Raw genomic sequence first — 19,771 nt, 5'->3', positions numbered from 1 at the left:
ACTACTGAAGCCCGCGCGCCTAGAGCCTGTGCTCCGCAACAAGAGAATCCACCACAATGAGAAACCCGCACACCGCAATGAAGAGTAGCCCCCACTTGAGCACCTAGAGAAAGCCCACGCACAGCAACTCAGCCAAAAAATAAATAAATAAAATAAATCTGTAAAAAAAAAAAGGTGCAGACAGTTGTAGACGAGAAACGTTTCATGGAGCCGATGGAATGTCAGCTGCTTCTGGAGGGAATGGGGCAAATCTTGTCCAGTATAGTCACAGAAAGATGACAGGTATGATGGTGGCATGGTGGATAAGAGCAGGAGCTAAAACTTGGAGTATTTGTGAGCAGTAAGGAAATACTCTGGGGGGAGTCGTGTTTGATTTGAGGCATGGTGGAAAATTAGGATTTAAAGGGAGATGGGGTTACATTTTAGATGGTTTCATTCTTGTACAGAATACATGATTAATATGTATTTGTGGACTATGTTAGAATGAGTAGTTTAGAACTGATCCTGTAAAGAGAGGAAGTTATTAATACTTTTTGGGTAGATATATGACAAAGGTAGAGTTTTGAGATTATTCTAACAATGTGGGTGTGTTGACATGAGGGGAGAGGCTGGAGATGGGAAGACCAAGTGGGGGACTTCTGTGAAAGTTGATGCGTGCTAGACTGGGATGGTGGCAGTGGGAATCAAAACCGATATGCTCCCTACCCTCATGGAGCTTGAAGTCTTGTGAGTGATATAGATCAGCAAACCGACAATTCAAATATGATATAAAGTACACAGCGCTGGGAAACACAGAGGAAGGGAACCTACCTAGCCTGTGGTGAGAATTGGAGGAGTTAGGTCAGAGAATGTTTCTAGAGGAACAGTTGTCACTGACCTTAAGAAATGTGTGAAGCTCCTCTATAAGAACAACTGTGATGAAAGATTTGGAAAGTAAATCCCTTGGAGGCACAGGAAAAACTGTCAGGAGAGAGAACACTGGTTAGGGAGTCAGGAGACTTGTCTCTGCTCTGTTATTTGTGTGACCCTGGAAGGTTTCTTCTCCTTGCTGGGCTTCATATTCCTCATTTGCGAAATGTGGGATAGCAGACAAGATCTTCAAGGCTTAGCCTTCTAATTGAACTTTGTCAGCTCGATATGTTTACCACGGTCTTATCCTGGTGAATGGTCTTTGTTAGGGCCTCAGAAGGGAGAATAGGAGCTGCTGCTGGGGGCGGGGAGCCCTTGTTTCCCCAGCCCCACATTCTCTGGTTAGCCAACAGGGAAGCTCACTCAGTGGAGAGAGGAATGGCATCTGAACTGGATCCAGAAATAGGACAAGCTATAAATTAAAAAAGTACAAGAGTAGGAGAGTCCATAGTTTTGTTGTTAAGGGAATGGTGGTACCAAAGTTAGAATCGGGGTGGGAAACCTGTTTTGGGGAGAAAGGTGATGAACTCTCCTTTGGAGTTTTTGGATGTGAGGCAAGTTTAGCATAGAAATCTTTCATCTTGGTGATATAAACCAGAGCTCAGTTGATAGGTCAAGACCAGAAAGGGATCTGAGAGTCATTAAGGTGACTTAATGTTTTCAGAATTAAAGCACTTTTTTAAGAACTTGGGGCTCAAAATTGGGCTTTGGGAAATGTCCAGATTGGGAGAATGAAGGGTAAGGGAGGTGACCCCATAAAGGTAGACCAAGGTAGAGTAAGTTCTTTGAGAAATTTAGAAAATAGTATATCATGGGACCAAAAAAAGTCTTGAGAGGATGATCCAGACTGCTCAGTGCCAGAGACTTGGGAGAGTGAATTGTTTAGAAGGTATCTATCCCAGGTTGGGTTCTTCAGGAAACAGATGCTGAGACAGAGTTGGGAGTGCAAAAGGGTTATTGGGAAGAAACGCTTATGGGAAAAAAGAGAGGAAACAGGATTGGGAAAAGGAGCTGTCAAATCATGATACAGACTTAACAAAACCAGGAGCTCTGGAGCAAAGATGGCCTGTTAGAGGATGTCCACCCTGGGGAGAAATGGTGTCACCAGCTTGCTCAGTCATTGGCTGAGGTGGACCCCGAAAGTACTAATAACTAGAGGCTCTCAGCTAACCACAGTCATTGTAGCGGGGCAGCAGTTCCTTTCTTGAGTGGTGCAGCTCTGTGTCTACCACAGAATCTTTTTGAAAAAGCAATTTCATGACATTGATAGGGATAGAAAGAAGCCATATTATAGTGACTAGAAGGGGACAAGGGGACAGAGTGGTCAGAGGATGGGGCAGCAGAGGTAAACCTCAGATTTGTGATCTTTATCATCACCTTGGGTGTACACTGTGGCTTCAGATCTCCTCTTGGAGAAGAGTGTACTAAATTGAACTACCTAATTTCTCTGTCTTCTGCTATAGACTTCTCTCTCATACACTGTTAATTCCTCTTGAGTCCTTTCCTCAAAATTCTTTAGTGGAATTTTTAGAAACTGGACTGCTTTACTAGATCTCAGGTCAGATGAGTAATGCCTTCTAGTTCTGGTAGTGCTAATAACTAATGGAGGTTTTTTTACTTCAAAAATGACCTGAATTAGAGATTCCAGTTAAACAAAAATTCTTCCTGGAAAGAATATACTGGTAGTATAGTGAAATACATTAAAAGACCCACATCTAGGGCTTCCCTGGTGGCGCAGTGGTTGAGAGTCCGCCTGCCGATGCAGGGGACGCCGGTTCGTGCCTCGGTCTGGGAAGATCCCACATGCCGCAGAGCGGCTGGGCCCGTGAGGCATGGCCACTGAGCCTGCGCGTCCGGAGCCTGTGCTCCGCAATGGGAGAGGCCACAACAGTGTGTAGGCCCGCGTACCGCAAAAAAAAAAAAAAAAGACCCACATCTAAATAAAGGTGATAGAGAAGCAAACTAAATGAAACTAAACAACAACAACAAAAAAAAACCAAAAAAAGAAAATTCTTAAATGGGACTCATTTAGTAAACATTTGTTGACATCAGGCACTCTCCCCTCGGCACTTTATTAGGTTTTTTTTTTTTTTTCCGGTATGCGGGCCTCTCACTGCTGTGGCCTCTCCCGTTGCGGAGCACAGGCTCCGGACGCGCAGGCTCAGCGGCCATGGCTCATGGGCCCAGCCGCTCCGCGGCATGTGGGATCCTCCCGGACCGGGGCACGAACCCGTGTCCCCTGCATTGGCAGGTGGACTCTCAACCACTGCGCCACCAGGGAAGCCCTTTATTAGGTTTTGATATTGCAGGATAGATACAATAAAGATCTTCTCTTTAAGGAGCTTACAGAGTAGTGGGAGAAATAGAAACAGAAGCTTATTGGAGTTAAATCTTCTTACACATGATTTATCTTCCTTTTAAAAAAATGTTTATTTATTTAGACTGTTCTAGGTCTTTGTTGTGGCATGCAGGATCCTTTTTCTTTTTAATATTTATTTATTTATTTGGTTGCTCTGGGTCTTAGTTGAGGCAGGCAGGCTCCTTAGTTGTGGCATGCATGTGGGATCTAGTTCCCTGGCCAGGGATCGAACCCGGGTCCCCTGCATTGGGAGTGTGGGGTCTTACCCACTGGACCACCAGGAAGTCCCTGACTTATCTTCTTAAAGACATTTGTTTATGCTGTGATCCAGTGGGAGGCTGGAATCTAAGGAGGCTGCCCAGATCAGGAGACTTTGTTGCCCATAGTGTGGCTTCTTCAAGAGGCATGGCAAAGCATAGTTCTTTGTGAATGACTCAAGTGAGTTAATTTCATCAACTTTATAGTCCTACAATGATCTCTTCATATTTTTTAAATTTTATTGGTGTTCTCTAGCTGAAACCCCAGATAGAGAGCACTAATAAAATTAATTTTAAAAATTAATTAAAAAATTTTACATAAATATAAAAGCTTCACTTTTTCTGATTATAAAGGTAGAACATAGAATATTCAAACAATACTTTAAGGCGGAGGTCCCCAACCTTTTTGGCACCAGGGACCGGTTTCATGGAAGACAGTTTTTCCATGGAATGGGGGCGTTGAGGGGGTATGGTTCAGGCAGTAATGTGAGCGATGGGAAGCTATGGGGAGCAACAGATGAAGCTTTGCTAGCTCCCCTGCTGCTTACCTCCTGCTGTGCAGCCTGGTTTCTAACAGGCTGCGGACTGGTACTGGTCCATGGCCTGGGGGTTAGAGACCCCTGCTTTAAAGTATAGAGACAGGGACTTCCCTGGTGGTCCAGTGGTAAAGAATCCGCCTTACAATGCAGGGGACGTGGGTTTGATCCCTGGTCAGGGAACTATGATCCCACATGCCATGGGGCAAATAAGCCTGTGTGCTACAACTGCTGAGCTCATGTGCCTCAACTAGAGAAACTGCGTGCCGCAAACTACAGAGCCCAGGTGCCTTGGAGCCTGCGCGCCACAACTAGAGAAGAGAAAACCCACCGCCACAGCTAGAGAGAAGCCTGGGCACCACAACAAAAGATCCCGCATGCCTCAATGAAGATCCCATGTGCCGCAGCTAAGACCCGATGAAGCCAAAAATAAATAAAATAAATAAATATTAAACAAATCTTAAAAAAAAAAAGTATAGAGACAAAGGTAAAAGCACCCGAAATTCTACCACCAAAGGCAGATACAGTTAACTTTGCAATGATTTTCTAACATCTTTCACTCACCATCCTTCCTCCCTCTCTCTCCCTCTATCTCCCTTGCTTCCTACATGTATACACATGCATGCACACGTGTATGCATATACTCATACATATATATCCTTTTATATAAATAGGATCCTATTTCATATGCTTTTGTAGCCTATTTTCTTAGTGTGTTAGGGTCATGTTTCCATGTCAGTGCACATAGACACAGACACCATCATCCTTTATGACTATGAGCTATTTCATCGTGTTGATGAGTTATGCTTTGTTTAACTACTTTACTATTCACAGATATTTGAGGTGTTTTGATGTTTTCAGCCAGGGATGCTGCTAAACTTCCTACAATGCATAGGACACCTCCCCCTGCTCCCCAGCAAAGAATTATCTGGCCTAAAATGTCAGCAGTGACAGAGAAAACCTGCTCTATACCTTCTCCAGTGTTGGGTGTTGGCAATTTTTACTCCCCTGTGTCTGCTCAAACACCAAGTGTTGTTTTTCAGGCAAAAAGTAGTAGCTCTTTTAGTTTGCATTATGTTGATCACTAGCGAAGTTAAGCATCTTTTCCTATACTTATTAGTCATTAGCTTCTTTTGTGAATTTTCTGTTCGTGTCTGTGGTCCACTTTTAAAATTAGGTGTTCACCTTTTACTTAATAATTTCTAGGAGTAATTTGAATATTGGAGCTATTAGCCTTTTTTGTTTGTTTATGGTGTCTCTTTTTAAAGGGAAATTAAGAATTTCTATGTGGTCAAATTTACCAATATTTTCTTTCTGAAGAGGGCTAAGTTAGTGAATTATCCAAAATAACTTATTAAAGGTAGTCTATGTAGAATGTAATCCAGTGGCATATACTGTAGTTCAATGGTAAACGTTCTGTGGACACATCACAACAGACGGTTTTGAGTTAGATATCCTTCCTTAATGTGTCCATAAGTGTTATGCTCCCACTGAGTCCTCCCTTAACCCTCTGCTAGTCACCGTAAAGGATATGGAAGAACAACATTAGGCAGGGTTTCCTCCCTTACTGAGCTGCAGTTAGGTATTTGAGATATTACTGGTATGTGAAACAGAATTCACGTTAAGTGCTGAATAGGAGTTCAGTGGACAGAGGGGGCGGTGAAGGTTTCCTAGAGTTTATGAAGAATAACCCAGTCTTGAAGGATGTGACTAGGCAAAAGAGAATGTTTCCAGTACCGGGCATGATTGTGGGACAGGCAGTTAGGAGACCTGGGTTCTTGTTTCTGATTTGTTACTAATGAGTTTGTGACTTAGGCAAGTCTCAGTCTTTTTTTTTTTTGAGGTATGTGGGCCTCTCACTGTTGTGGCCTCTCCCGTTGCGGAGCACAGGCTCCGGACGCGCAGGTTCAATGGCTATGGCTCACGGGCCCAGCCTCTCTGCAGCATGTGGGATCTTCCCTGACCGGGGCACGAACCCGTGTCCCCTGCATTGGCAGGTGCACTCTCAACCACTGCGCCACCAGGGAAGCCCAGGCCTCAGTCTTTTTATCAATGAAATAAGGAGATAGCAGTAGGCTATTTCCTAAGAGCATTTTCATTGTTAAAGTATTATGGTTTTACTGTGAAAAGAGAATTTTTAGAATGAATTTGTTCAGCATTTATTGAAAGCCTTCTTCATTCTGAGTAGCACGTTAAGTGCTGTGGGGATGCAAGGGTAGGTAAGACATGGGCCTTTCAGAAATTTACAGTCTTATGGGAGAGAGAAAATCATGTGTGGTAGTGTAAGATAAGAAATACAGAGTGCTTGGGAAATGCAGAGTGGGGAAGGCCATCTTGATTTTGGGAGGTGGAGGCTTCAGAAAGGGATGGCAGTTATGTTAGGTGGAAATGGAGGTGTAGGGGTGATTAGAGCAGAGGGCTGGACGGGTCAGGGGAGTGATACAGGGTTTGTTTGGGATGCTGTGAGTAAGCTTGTTTGACTAGATTTGTACAGTTGGTGCAGAGGGGTGGGAAAAAATAAGGCTACAAATGTAAAGTGGGGATGGCTTGCCAAGTGACTTAAATACGGAGCTCAGATACCTCTTTGGTTTTTACTTCTGTAGGCTTTTGATGACTTTCAGACAAGGTGTTAATGTGAGGTCAGCAGCCCTTGAAGATTAATTTGGTAAAAGTGTTTAGGATGGTGATTGATTGCATTCAGGGACTGAGTCAGAGATGACTGAGATTTCTGAGGCTGAGTGTGGTAAAGATAATTTAAGAGAAAGCAAGCAGGCCTTAAGCAGTGACAAGCAGGATGAAAAGATATTGTCGGGAAAGGGAAAATGAGTCCTTGTGGTAAGGGGCGGGACTTCTATTAAGACAATGCTCTTAAGGCAGGGCATAGCTCTGGTAGGAAGTTGGTCATTCTGTTAGGAAGAGTTTTCTGGTAATTCGCCCTGAGCTTGAAATTTTATAAATCAGACAGGAATTTTCACATTTAAAAAAAAAGGTTGCCCATTATGAATTATACTTCTGTAATTGTGTCGGTTAAGATAAGCTTGTCGGAATAGAGATCCCTACCCCCCTTTTTTTCAGTGTTGAATTTTGCCCATTACGCACATCCTGTAAAGGGAAACAGTCTGTGACTAGGGGGCTCATTTCAGAGAACCTTTGTAATCTCTACATCTTTGGGAGGGAGGAGGGTAAGCATTAGGCACTCATGTGTTAAAATACTGTTTAGCCATTCATCATCCCTGATATCTTTTCAGGATAGTTGGAGCAAAATGCTTAAAAAGGGTAAATGGCAAACCGCTGAAAAGGAACAGACCACACGAGCAGTTAATTAGTCATCTCTCGTCTGTGGAGGCCCTGCAGAGGCATTAGCAGACAGCTATGAAGGAACTGGAGAGATGAGGGTCTGGCATGGATATGGATCTTTTATTGTAGTAACAATAGTTTATTCTTCAAATCGGGGCCTGAGAGCAAAGTTGCTTAGCAATTATGTGGGCGTTGAAAGAATGGCCTTTGGAGGAGCAGGCATTTGAAGTAGGATAAATTCAACTTTCTCAAGAAACTTGCAAACACTGATTAGAGTGATTGAGGGGCAGTCCTTTTACAAATCAAGAACTTGTAGTCCTATTTCCTCTTGATTGCTTTTGTCCTCATCTGTTTTCCAGCTTCCGCATGGGGAGAGGAGGCTAGTACCTCTTGGAACAGTTTCCCCCAAAGGCGGGTGCTGAGAGATGAGGGCTTCCAGAGAGAGAGTGGTCCCAGATTTCTAGATGGATGTGTTCTTCACCACTGGATTTAAGTTGGCTCCGCTGAATAGCTCCAGCCATGTTGCTGGGTGCTGGAGAACTGACCAGGTGGGCACCAGTCCATCACTGCACCTTAACAATAACGTGCATGCATGGCCACAGCATTCATGTCACTTTTGTATAGGCAGGGCTCTCTTTTTTTCCAGGAGGAGAGGGAATGTGGCCGGGCAGGGAAAGGGCACCAAAGTATAAGGTTTGGGTTCTAGACCTAGTTTCACGGCACATAAAACTCTGTCACCTGGGGGACATCTCCTTATCTCTCACTCAGCCTCTTCATCTGTAAAGTAGCAATACCATCTACTTTCCAGGGGTGAGACTAAAACCAGCTAATGGATGATGTGAGTCTACTCTAAAAAGCATAAACTACTGTTTAAGCTTATGGAGATTTTACTTCTTATTATTAGTTTATATTCTGGCCTTCAAGAATTTGTTTTTTTAAATACATTTTACTTTTTACTTAAAAAACTTGAGATACTGTCTAGGCTTTAAAAAAATTACTGATAAAATTTTTTTAAAGTTTAAAAGATGGCACATTTTTTTTTCTTTTAGTTACAAACCTTTTCCAGTTATCTATTATTCAGTTTGTTATTTTGTTTGAAGAAGACTTCCCAGTTCTAGGCCTTAGTAACAATGAAAAAAGCCGAATTTCTGATCTAAATTATAGTTCTTTCTGTTGCGTTCATGAAATGAGTTTGGGTTGATAGTTAAGGATTGAGCTTTTAAAAACATTATTTTTAGAGACAAGTCACCAACTCTTCCTTTTGCAGTGAGGATACTGAGACTAAGCGAGTAAGTAGCAAAATATTCTAATATTTAAAAAGGGTAAATGGCAAACCACTGTACAGGAACAGACCACATGAATAGGGCTGGTACTCAGGTCTTCTCCTCCAGGGTCCTTTAATATAATCTGCCTCCCTCACAGTTTGCTTAACTAAATGAAGGTGGTTGAGAAAATTATCACTGGATTTAGTTATCCCTGTATTTAATTGTCCAAGGCTGAAGTCTAGAGTTTAAATCTAAATCTTCAGTGGGATCACTGGTTGAACTAAAGCAGCTCTGCAAAGATGTTGCTGACTTTAGAAAACTGGAAACATAATGTTCCTTGTTACTGGAGAGTGTTGGACCAGCAATTACAAAACCTGACTTCTAGTCTCAGTTCTCCTAAGTAAGCTAGTCAAGAAAAACAAATTTAATCTCTTTGAGCCAGTACTCACCATCTATAAGATGAGAAGGATGACAATATGGTATCTAAGGCCCCTGCCAGGGCTTTAGTTGGAGGATCTGTGAAACCCAAAGGCAAAGAAAGGGATGGGTGTGAGAGAGAGTGGTGTCTGCTTTTTGTACCCTGAGGATTTTGCATTAATCAGTTACTTTTCTCATGTTATTTCTCTATTGGAAAGCTTTACAATTGCCCTTTTCCTATCCAAAAGCTCTTTTTATTTTAAGGCCTAGGTTACATTTCACTTAGTCTGTGAAGTCATTGTAGCACACACTATTCTTTCTGAGCTCATTTATTGCCCTTACATCTTATTCATCCATTAGTCATGGTACATTGCTGTGGAATATGTCTTCCTTTTATACCTAATCTCTAGGGAGTAAGTTAGTGTAGAAGAAAAAGTGTAGAGTTCGAAGATAAGTAGATTTAGCTGTATGGGCTTAAGCTGGCCATTAAGAAAAGGGCGCGCATGTGTGTGTATGTGTGTGTGTGTGTGTGTATGTGCGTGTGTATGTGTGTATATATACGTGTGTGTGTGTTTAATTTTTAAAATAGTTTTTATGTTTTTTGAATAGGGAAAATTTTTTCCTAAACTTAATGAAAAGGGAGATACAGTAAGAAATCTTCTTTTGCTCCTGGTCTGCAGTCATACTAGTTTTCTCCCCATGGTTACTCGTTTCTTATATATCCTTCTAGAGTATCTTATTTTTTCTTCCTTTTACTTTTACACAAAAGATAACCCACTATATGTAGTCTTAGGTACATTGCTTTTTTCACTTAAGTTATCTTGTAGATCTTTACGTATCACTACTCAGTGAGTTCCTCACTGTTCTTAACGTTCTATGAACGTACCATAGGTTAACCTGTGGTTGGGAATTTTAACTTGAGTAAAGTCCCAAATAATTAAAAAATTTGAATGACCATTGAGCCTTATATGAGGAGTATGCTCTTTATTTCTCTATATTTCCATGGTATGTTGCAGTTTTTAAGCTCCTTGCATTCCTGAAGTTGATCCTCACAAAACCTTTTTGGAGGTAGATAATTACTCTGTAGGTTTTACTAGGTAAATAGAGAAAGGAAATGTCTATTTAGGATTTTGCTGACTGTGATGCAAGATTCAGTAAAAGCTCCACCATGCCCTATTCGTGTGCTTTACTACTGGCAAATAGAAGTTTTACTTGAGAAAAACAGCCTGCTTTGTAGGGGCTGATAGAAGTCTTCATTACTTCATTTATAACCATTTGTGAGTTTACTTCCTTTACTTTACTTACTTCCTTAAAACCAGTAGACCATGTAGAAAAGGATCTCCACATAAATGGAGCTTTGAGAAACAAAACAAATGTAGAAAGAAGATATGCAAATTTTTTTTATAGGTTAATTTTTTTAATCTTAAAAAATTCTAATGAAATATGTGTGTGCAGAAAAAAGTAACTTGCTTTATGGAATTGAAAGTATTCATTGAGATGAATTTGGCTCCTTAAGCGATTAAATGGATAGGGCTGAGACAAATAGGGAAGATTTTAACCTGGGATTTAACATCTAATAAGATGCTGTGTTAGAGGCAGCATGGCCTTAGCTCTGTAATTTGACCTGTTTAGAATGCACAAATGGAATGGAAGGGATTTAAGTTTTATATTTAGATTTTCATTTAATAAGAAAAAAGAGTAGTACTGAAAGAGCCCAGACTGCTAACTCAGCTACCTGAATGCTAAAGTGTGCACTTCGATTATTGCAAGACCAGGATGCAGATTTTTTTTTTTTGCGGTACGCGGGCCTCTCACTGTTGTGGCCTCTCCCGTTGCGGAGCACAGGCTCCGGACGCGCAGGCTCAGCGGCCATGGCTCACGGGCCTAGCCGCTCTGCGGCATGTGGGATCCTCCCGGACTGGGTCATGAACCCATGTCCCCTGCATCGGCGGGCGGACTCTCAACCACTGCGCCACCAGGGAAGCCCCAGGATGCAGATTTTTGACAGAATATTTTCAAGCATTTTGGTGACTCCTGAGATTTTTTTGCTATTGATTTTTCATGTATTTCTAAATCGGGCCCTTGATTTCTTTCTCTTTTTATATTTATACTCTTTTATACTCATCCTGAAAACTTAGCCTAGCATCACAGAATTTTAGAGATGTTTGGATGCTTAGAGATTACTAATTAATATCTGGTATATTTGTGTATTAACTTGGCCCTTTATATTGAACAAAGGAGAGAACTGAAGCCCAGAGAGGTTGTGGCTGGGCCCAGGTCAGCCACCGTGTCCAGAACCCCCAGCTGCAGCTGTTCAGAGCCAGGTTCTTTCTCTTACAGCTCTACTTGATGGACTGCTCTACTTAGAAGTTTAATTTTAAACACATTCTCTCGCTCTTTCCCCCCTTTTTCTTTCTAATGTGGGCCAATTAATAAAAGACTACAAGGAGTCTGGTAGCCACAGATCTTGCATGGAGCCTGGCTCATTGTAGGGCATGTAAGAGAGACTTGTGTGAAGTGGACCAGAGCTGGGGAGGCAATGAGACACTATGGGTAACAGGTGGGGAGCTGGCAGCCGGCAATTTATTCTTCATCTTTCTCTCCCCAGGACAGGGAGCAGCCAGTTGTGTTCGGACAGTGAAGGTGCCGTGTGCTGGTTAGTGGATGCCTCTAAACTACCCTTTTTCTCCCTTAGGTCCTTTCCCATAACCTGTGCACAGTGCTGAAGGTTCCACATGACCCTGTTGCCCTTGAAGAGCACTTCCGGGATGATGATGAGGGGCCTGTCTCCAATCAGGGCTACATGCCATATTTAAACAAGTTCATTCTGGAAAAGGTATGACTCTAATCTCTTCCTTCTTACAGCATTGTTCAGATCACACATTTCAAGTGGGCCCTATAGCCCCTTGTTGGTGAGTTCACTAAGGAGTTTAGGTGTGAAGCATCACGAGATAAATCAGAAAGGAAAGAAAGAATGAGACTGACAGTACTCCTATTTCTCTCTCTTCTCCTGTGTCTTCTAAAACTTCGTTCGATATTTTTATGACTTGGCTCTTTTTGGAAATTAAGTATTCTGTATTAATCTGTACCTGTCTTCTCTTAGGGAGCTGTTTTTTCTTTTTAAATTCTCGTTCCACATGTACTGGCAATGATTGTTAAAGCATGGATATGATGGGGTAAAATGTGATGTTAATTATCTTTATAGATATCATACAGCAAAACTTTCATCCTAGACTTTTTCGGGTGCCACTTGGATGCTTCCTCTGGGATATGTTATGAGTAAAGATGCTGTAAAAAATGATTATGCGGGCTCCCCTGGTGGCACAGTGGTTGAGAGTCCGCCTGCTGATGCAGGGGACAGGGGTTCGTGCCCCAGTCCAGGAAGATCCCACATGCCACGGAGCGGCTGGGCCCGTGAGCCATGGCTGCTGAGCCTGCACGTCCGGAGCCTGTGCTCCGCAAGGGGAGAGGCCACAACAGTGAGAGGCCCGCATACTGCAAAAAAAAAAAGATTATGCGTTTGGAAGCCATATTGGTATTTTCTGCTGGGTTTGGTTTCTCCCTTGGTTTGGATAATTAAAAATGGACACAGTAAAGTTTTGACTTTAATGTTATTTTTTTTAAAGAAAATAATCTAAATTGATGGCACATTTAATTAAAAACATTAGTGATTAAAAAATTACAAAAAGTAGCTTTGTTATTAAATAGTCAATTAATACAAATATAGGAAATAAAAAGTAAAACCTCTTTACCCTTTTTAGTCTGACTCTGTAGGAGTAACCACTTTTAACTGTTTGATGAATATCTTTGCTGACCTTTTTATAGACATGCAAATACACACATGCAATACATGGTGTTTTGTTTCTATACCAATAGGATTATGCTACATATAGTTCAACTTACTTTTTTAACTGAACAATATATTAGTGTCATCTTTCCATATCATGTACATTTAGTTTAGGTATGAAAGTAATCATATATGCACATGAAGGGTTGGGAATTACTGCTTTTGCTTATTTATAACACCAAGCTTGAAATTTTTGGATATATGTCAAAAATGTCTTTCAAAAAGTGACAGTGATAATACTTTTAAATTAAAAATAAAACACATTAAAAAGCCTGTTTTCCAATCACCTAAATACCATAACTATTGACATATATTTTTCTGTTGACTTTTTTGGGATTTTTATAGCTACTTATATTTATAAATTCTTTTTATAGTTAAGTGTCTTTTTTATTAAAGCAAAGTACAGTAATTAAAATTTACAATAATAATTTAAGTTACCGGTATGGAGAATGCCAAAATGTTGGTCAGCATTCTCTTTAAAAATCACATTATATGTTTTAGAAATTTTGCAGCAAAGATTGTCCAAATTGCAGTGTATTCATCTAGGTAGTATTCTTTGTACCTATATCTATTATTCCATATCACCCTCATAATACAATTTTTTGCTCTTTATTTGTGTGTGTATGTTTTATACATATACTTGGTCATGCTTTAATTAGAAACAACTGCAGAGGGAGAAACCACACCATAATGAAATGAAAGACTTGATCAGACTCACAAAAGCCACATATTGTGTGGTCCAATTTATGTGAAATGTCCAAAATAGGCAAACACATAGAGATATAGAATAGATTAGTGGTTGCCAGAGGCTGAGGGGAAGTGGGAATGGTGAGTGACTACTGATGGGTTTGGGATTTCTTTTTGGGGTGATGAAAATGTTCTAGAGTTACATAGTGATGATGGTTGCAAAACCTTGTGAATATACTAAAAACTACTAAAATGCACACTTTAAGGGTGAATTTTATGGAATGTGAATTATATCATGATAAAAAAGATTCAAACAAATTATACAGAAACTGATGTGTGAGGTTTCAAAACTTCACAGTATGATGCTGTACTATTTTCTAAAGCTTTTTTGGGCTGTCTTTCTCTTTATTAATCAGGTAGCTGATTTGTGTTTATAGTTGTATTATAAGTAAAAATGTCTTTTTTGGTGAAGAAATTCTTTTTATTTAGAAAAAATTCCCCCAGCTTTATTGAGATATTATTGATACCTAATATATGTAAATTGAAGGTGTACAACGTGATGATTTTTTTTAATCTAACTTTTTAAAAAATTTTATTTATTTTTGTCTGTGTTGAGTCTTTGTTGTGGTGCATGGGCTTCTCTTGGCGGTGGCTTCTCTTGTTGCGGAGCACGGGTTCTAAGTGTGCGGGCTTCAGTAGTTGTGGCTCTCGGGCTCTAGAGCGCAGGCTCGGTAGTTTTGGTGCATGGACTTAGTTGCTCCGTGGCATGTGGGATCTTCCTGGACCAGGGCTCAAACCCATGTCCCCTGCATTGGCAGGTGGAGTCTTAACCACTGCACCACTAGGGAAGTCCCCCAATGTGATGATTTGATACACATATATATTGCGAAATGATTACCATGGTAAGGTTAATTGTGTTATCATTGCCTCCCATAGTTACCTTTTTTTTTTCCTTGTGGTTATAGCTTTTAAGATCTACTCTCTTAACAACATTCAGGTATATAGTCCTGTATTGTTAATTGTTGTCACAATGCTGTGCACTAGATCCCAGATCTTATTCATCTTAAAGCTGAAAGTTTGTACCCTTTGACCAGCATCTCGCCATTTCCCCTACCCCCCAGCTCCTGACAACCACCATTCTACTCTCTTATTTCTTTGAGTTCATTGTTTTAAATAGTCTGCATTATAACTGAGAACATATAGTATTTGTTTTTCTGTATCTTAAAGAAATTCTCTTAACCATGATTAGTTACAACAGCTTCAGAATCCTTGAGTTTACCGTTTGATATTTCTGCACTAATTTAAATAAAAGGCAAGAGGTTTTGAATACAACTATAGTGGTGAGAACATTTACACTCCATTAACAACCCCTAAGACAAGTGGTTAGGATATGGTACATGCCCAGATCCCACAGAAGGGGTTAAAATTAGGTATATCCCTCTTTTATTCTCCCAATATCTATTTTAATCAAGTTTAGGCCCTATGAACTAGAAACAAGACAGTCAGTCTGCAATGGACCATCAAACCCAAAGGACTCCCTGTCTCTGTGCGTCTAGGACAAACAACGGCTAGTTCCCTAATTTTTTCCCCTAAAGTATGTGTTAGCACTCTGGCATCATGGACTTTAAATAAATAAAAAATAAAGACTTATTGTCTTCCCTACTTTTAAAATACAAAAATGTGTTTTAAACAGATACTATAACCTCATCATATTTTTACTTTTCAAAAATTTCAATTTATTTAAACAAAATCAAACCAAGTTCACATAGTAAATATGTCTTATATTCAGCAAATGTTTGATGACCTGCTGTGTGCATGTGTTTAATCTTAAAAACTAAAGACAATAAGCAGAATTATGTCTGTTATTAAAATATATAGAACAGGGACTTCCCTGCTGGCACAGTGGTTAAGAATCTGCCTGCCAATGCAGGGGACACGGGTTTGAGCCCTGGTCCGGGAAGATCCCACATGCCATGGATCAACTAAGCCCGTGCACCACAACTACTGAGCCTGCGCTCTAGAGCCCAGGAGCCACAACTACAGAAGACCGCGCACCTAGATCCCGTGCTCCACAGCAAGAGAAGCCACCACAACGAGAAGCCTGCGCACCGCAATGAAGAGTGGCCCCCGCTCACCACAACTAGAGAAAGCCTGCGCGCAGCAACGAAGACCCAACGCAGCCAAAAATAAATAAAATAAAATAAATAAATTTATATATATTAAAAAATATATATATATATACACATATATATAAATGAAACATACTGGGGGATTCTCAGAAATCTGGAAATTGCTTTGTTTTTCAGTGCTAGAATTTGTGTGGGCTGGACTAGTAGATAGAGGAACATGGTTGAATATCTGAAGTGCTGTACCCTGATATCACATTTTGTTCTCCTTGATGTAACTCTCTTTAAACATCTTGAATTTTAAAGTTTTAAAATGTTCTTTGTTTTAGTATTTAGGTATTTAAAAGTTTTGTAACTGGGGGAGAAAATACAGCAGTATTTAAAAAGTCCAAAATTAGCCACAAAATTTGGAGAAAAACTTTATTCACAGAGCAAGTGAGGATGTGACGAAACAGTGAGCCCTTGTTTATTATTGCTTAGCCACCTGGAGTGGAATTTTGCCTGGCCTTCAATCCAAATAAAGCAGGCAAGGTTTCTGTGGTGTGGGTTTAAATTGAGCAAAGATTAATGCCTTGTTTTGAAACTTGGTTGAAAAAAATGCCAATAGTGACTGAAGAATGTTAACATAAAAACTTAGAGATTGTCATCAGTTATGCAATGAAAATATGAAATGACTAAACATTTGCAAGATGTGCTTTCCTATATATATGTGTGTGTGTGTGTGTGTGTGTGTGTGTGTGTGTGTGTAAAGTCTCATTTGATCCTCATGGTAATCCTGTGATGATGCACAACTGGAATTCTTATCCCCATTTAACTCGGGAGGAAATAGAGTGCATAAGGTTGCCTAGCTAAAAAGGGGTAGATAGATTTTGAACCTAAGCCATTTCACTTCTAGACCAGTGTCCTTTTAACTATATGTACTATTGAGGGATTAATTACTTCCTTCCAGAATTAATGTTTTCCAGTTACTGGTTATGTAAGGGCAGGGGTAGAATGGTTTAAAAGCCATTCTGATCATCTCAGACTATCTCAGCCTCCTTCTAGTTCTCTTAGGTTCTTTCTCAAGTGTTTTAAGGTGATTTTTTTCTTCTTAATTAGTATCTGGTGTTCCTCAGTGTTCATTTTGGTCATTTCCCCCCAAGGTTATTTGAGAGGTTTTCTGCCTTTGCCTAAGAGAATTACTCAGAAGGGGTTGAGACCAAGAGATAAATTATAATGAAACTTGCTTTGCAAAAAGTAATTTTTCTATTTGGTTTCTATATTTGCTTCTTCAGAGAGAATAATTCCTGTTCTTCTTCACATTTTGATAGAATTTATTTTCAGCTTTCCTGAGGCTTCAGATGATTAACATGTGTGTTCTTGTAGCAAATATTTTGCCTCCGCTGATTGTTAACTTTTTCTTTGCTTATTTGTTAAATTTCTTCTTTACAAGAAATAGGATTAGAAGAATAGGATTCTGGGGACTTCCTGGGTGGCCCAGTGGTTAAGAATCCACCTGCCAATGCAGGGGACACGGGTTTGAGCCCTGGTCCGGGAAGATCCCACATGCCGCGGAGCAGCTAAGCCTGTGCGCCACAGCTACTGAGCCTGCGCTCTAGAGCCCGCGAGCCACAACTACTGAGCCTGCGCGCTTAGAACCCATGCTCCGCAGCAAGAGAAGCCACCACAATGAGAAGCCCGCACACCACAACAAACAGTAGCCCCCGCTCGCCACAACTAGAGAAAGCCTGCACAGAGCAATGAAGACCTGACGCAGCCATACATACATACATACATACATACATACATACATAAAAGAATAGGATTCTGTGAACATCTAGGAAGAATTTTTTGTGAGCTTCCCCCCACCCCTCTTTTTTTTGGGCAAAAAAACCCCTGCGCCTGGCTTATCTGATAGTGAGTAATTGAAGAAAGTGTTATATTGTTAACTTTTTACTATTGAGCCCTAGTAGACTACATAAAAAACTAGTTCTGCCTCAGCATGTTTATGAGGCAAACTAAGCCTTTCATGAGATTTAATTTTTGGTCCAAATCATGGTCAGTTATTTTCCCTGATTCTACACAATAAAGGTTGGTCTGGGCTATTTGATGATTAAAAACCAGTAATCCATTGGCAATAAGCCAAGTCCTAATTGGGGAATTTGCTGCTTTCTAACATAATCCTTTTTTTTGTTTGTTTTTTTGGGAAACATACACACACACACACACACAAAAGAAAAACACACAAAGAAAAATTTTTGTTCAATATAATGTCCCTTTTCTAGAGTCTAGCAGTCTCTGCTTTTTGTTTTCCTAGGCTGGACATTTTTGCTTTCTTACCGGATGCTTGCTCTTCCTGTGTTAGTTATAGTTCTATAAAATGAGTTTTCAAATTTCTTTTAGTGGAATGAATATGCCTTCGCATTCAAAATGTTGTCAAATGTATGCCTAACAAGTATCATTTAATAGGAAGGGGTACTGCTCTTAAGTTCCCCAAACCATGCTTTTGTACAGTTCTTTCTTATTGTCCTATAGCCTATGTTATTTTTTTCTTTCATTGTTGCTTGAAAGTTATATAGTATTAATTTGGTACAGTGGTCAAGTTGGACTCTACATTTTGATCAGATTTGTAAAGTTACACAGGACTAAAAACTTCGGAGTGGTTAAAGAGGTTCCCTGCTGAGAATATGGGTGACTTTATGTCATTGAATACTTTGGCCAGCAATATAAATCTAAGAGTGATGTAGTTTAAAGAAATATTGTTTTCAAAAATAGCAGCTTTACTGAGATGTCATTCATGTACCATACAGTTTAACTATTTAAAGGGTACAATTTGGTGGTTTTTAGTATAGTCACATTTTTGTGCAACCATCACTAAAATCAGTTTTAGAAGATTTCATTACCCTCCCTCAAAAAAACTGTACCCATTAACCCTTACTCTCCTCTCACAGCCCTAGGCAACCACTAATCTACTTTCTACCTCTATGGATTTACCTATTCTGAGCTCATACAATATGACTGGAATCATAATATGTGGTCTTTTGTGTATGTCTTCTTTCACTTAGCATCATGTTTTCAAAATTCATCCATGTTGTAGTACATAACAGTACTTCATTTCTTTTTATGGCTGAATAATATTTCATTATGGATATACCATATTTTGTTTGCACATTGGGTGATGGACATTTGAGTTTTTCCCGCTTTTTGGTTATTATGAATTTACCGCTGTTAGCATGCATGTTCAAGTTTTTGTGGGGATGTATATTTTCAGTTTTCTGGTATATACCTAGGAATGGAATTGCTGGGTCATGTGGCAACTCTGTGTTTAACCTTTTGAGAAACTGCCAAGCTGTTTTCCAAAGCAGCTGGGCATTTTACTTTTCTTCCAGCAATGGCTGAGGGGTCCAATTTCTTAATATCCTCACCAACATTTTTTTTTTTTTTTTTTTCCTGTACGTGGGCCTCTCACCGCTGCGGCCTCTCCCGTTGCAGAGCACAGGCTCCGGACGCGCAGGCTCAGCGGCCATGGCTCACGGGCCCAGCCACTCCGTGGCATGTGGGATCCTCCCAAACCGGGGCACGAACCCGTGTCCCCTGCATTGGCAGGCGGACTCTCAACCACTGTGCCACCAGGAAAGCCCAACATTTTTTTTTTTATTATAGGCATTCCAGTGGGTATGAATCTTACTGTGTTTTGATTTGCATCTCCATGATAATTAATGTAAAATACTGTTTTTAAAGTTTTTTTTAATTGTAAAGGCAATAACAGGATATTGTTGAAATTAAGAAAAAAAAAGGAACTTATTAAGAAAATATGTATCACCCATAACTTTAACATATATAGGCAGTTACTGTTAACATTTTGTATGTGTGCTTTGAGTTTTTATTTTATTTATTCTTTTGGCTGCGCTGCATGGCTTGTGGGATCTTGGTCCCCCAACCAGGGATTGAACCCAGGCCCTTGGCAGTGAGAGCACAGAGTCCTAACCACTGGACTGCCAGGGAATTCCCAAGTTTTTGTTTTTTAAAATATGTTTTTATATATTATTTTTCAAGTTGGGATCATATTGAACACTTAACATTAATATTGTC

General features: G+C 40.2%; 1 protein-coding gene across 1 annotated transcript in view; it reads left to right on the top strand.

Moving 5' to 3' along the window:
* Positions 1 to 19,771, top strand: part of SWAP70 (switching B cell complex subunit SWAP70) — a 78,597-nt gene that overhangs the window by 12,722 nt on the left and 46,104 nt on the right. Inside the window, exon 2 of the mRNA XM_022555669.2 lies at positions 11,736 to 11,876. Within this exon, the coding sequence (XP_022411377.1) occupies positions 11,736 to 11,876 (141 nt within the window). The remainder of the gene's footprint in view (positions 1 to 11,735; positions 11,877 to 19,771) is intronic.

The sequence above is a fragment of the Delphinapterus leucas genome, chromosome 7 (genome assembly GCF_059928025.1).
Source record: "Delphinapterus leucas isolate spDelLeu-1000000601 "Yukka" chromosome 7, BTC_Dleu_Yukka2, whole genome shotgun sequence".
Lineage (NCBI taxonomy): Eukaryota > Metazoa > Chordata > Mammalia > Artiodactyla > Monodontidae > Delphinapterus > Delphinapterus leucas.
The sequence above is the reverse complement of the archived record's forward strand: the minus strand, read 5'-3'. Positions and strand labels throughout refer to the sequence as shown.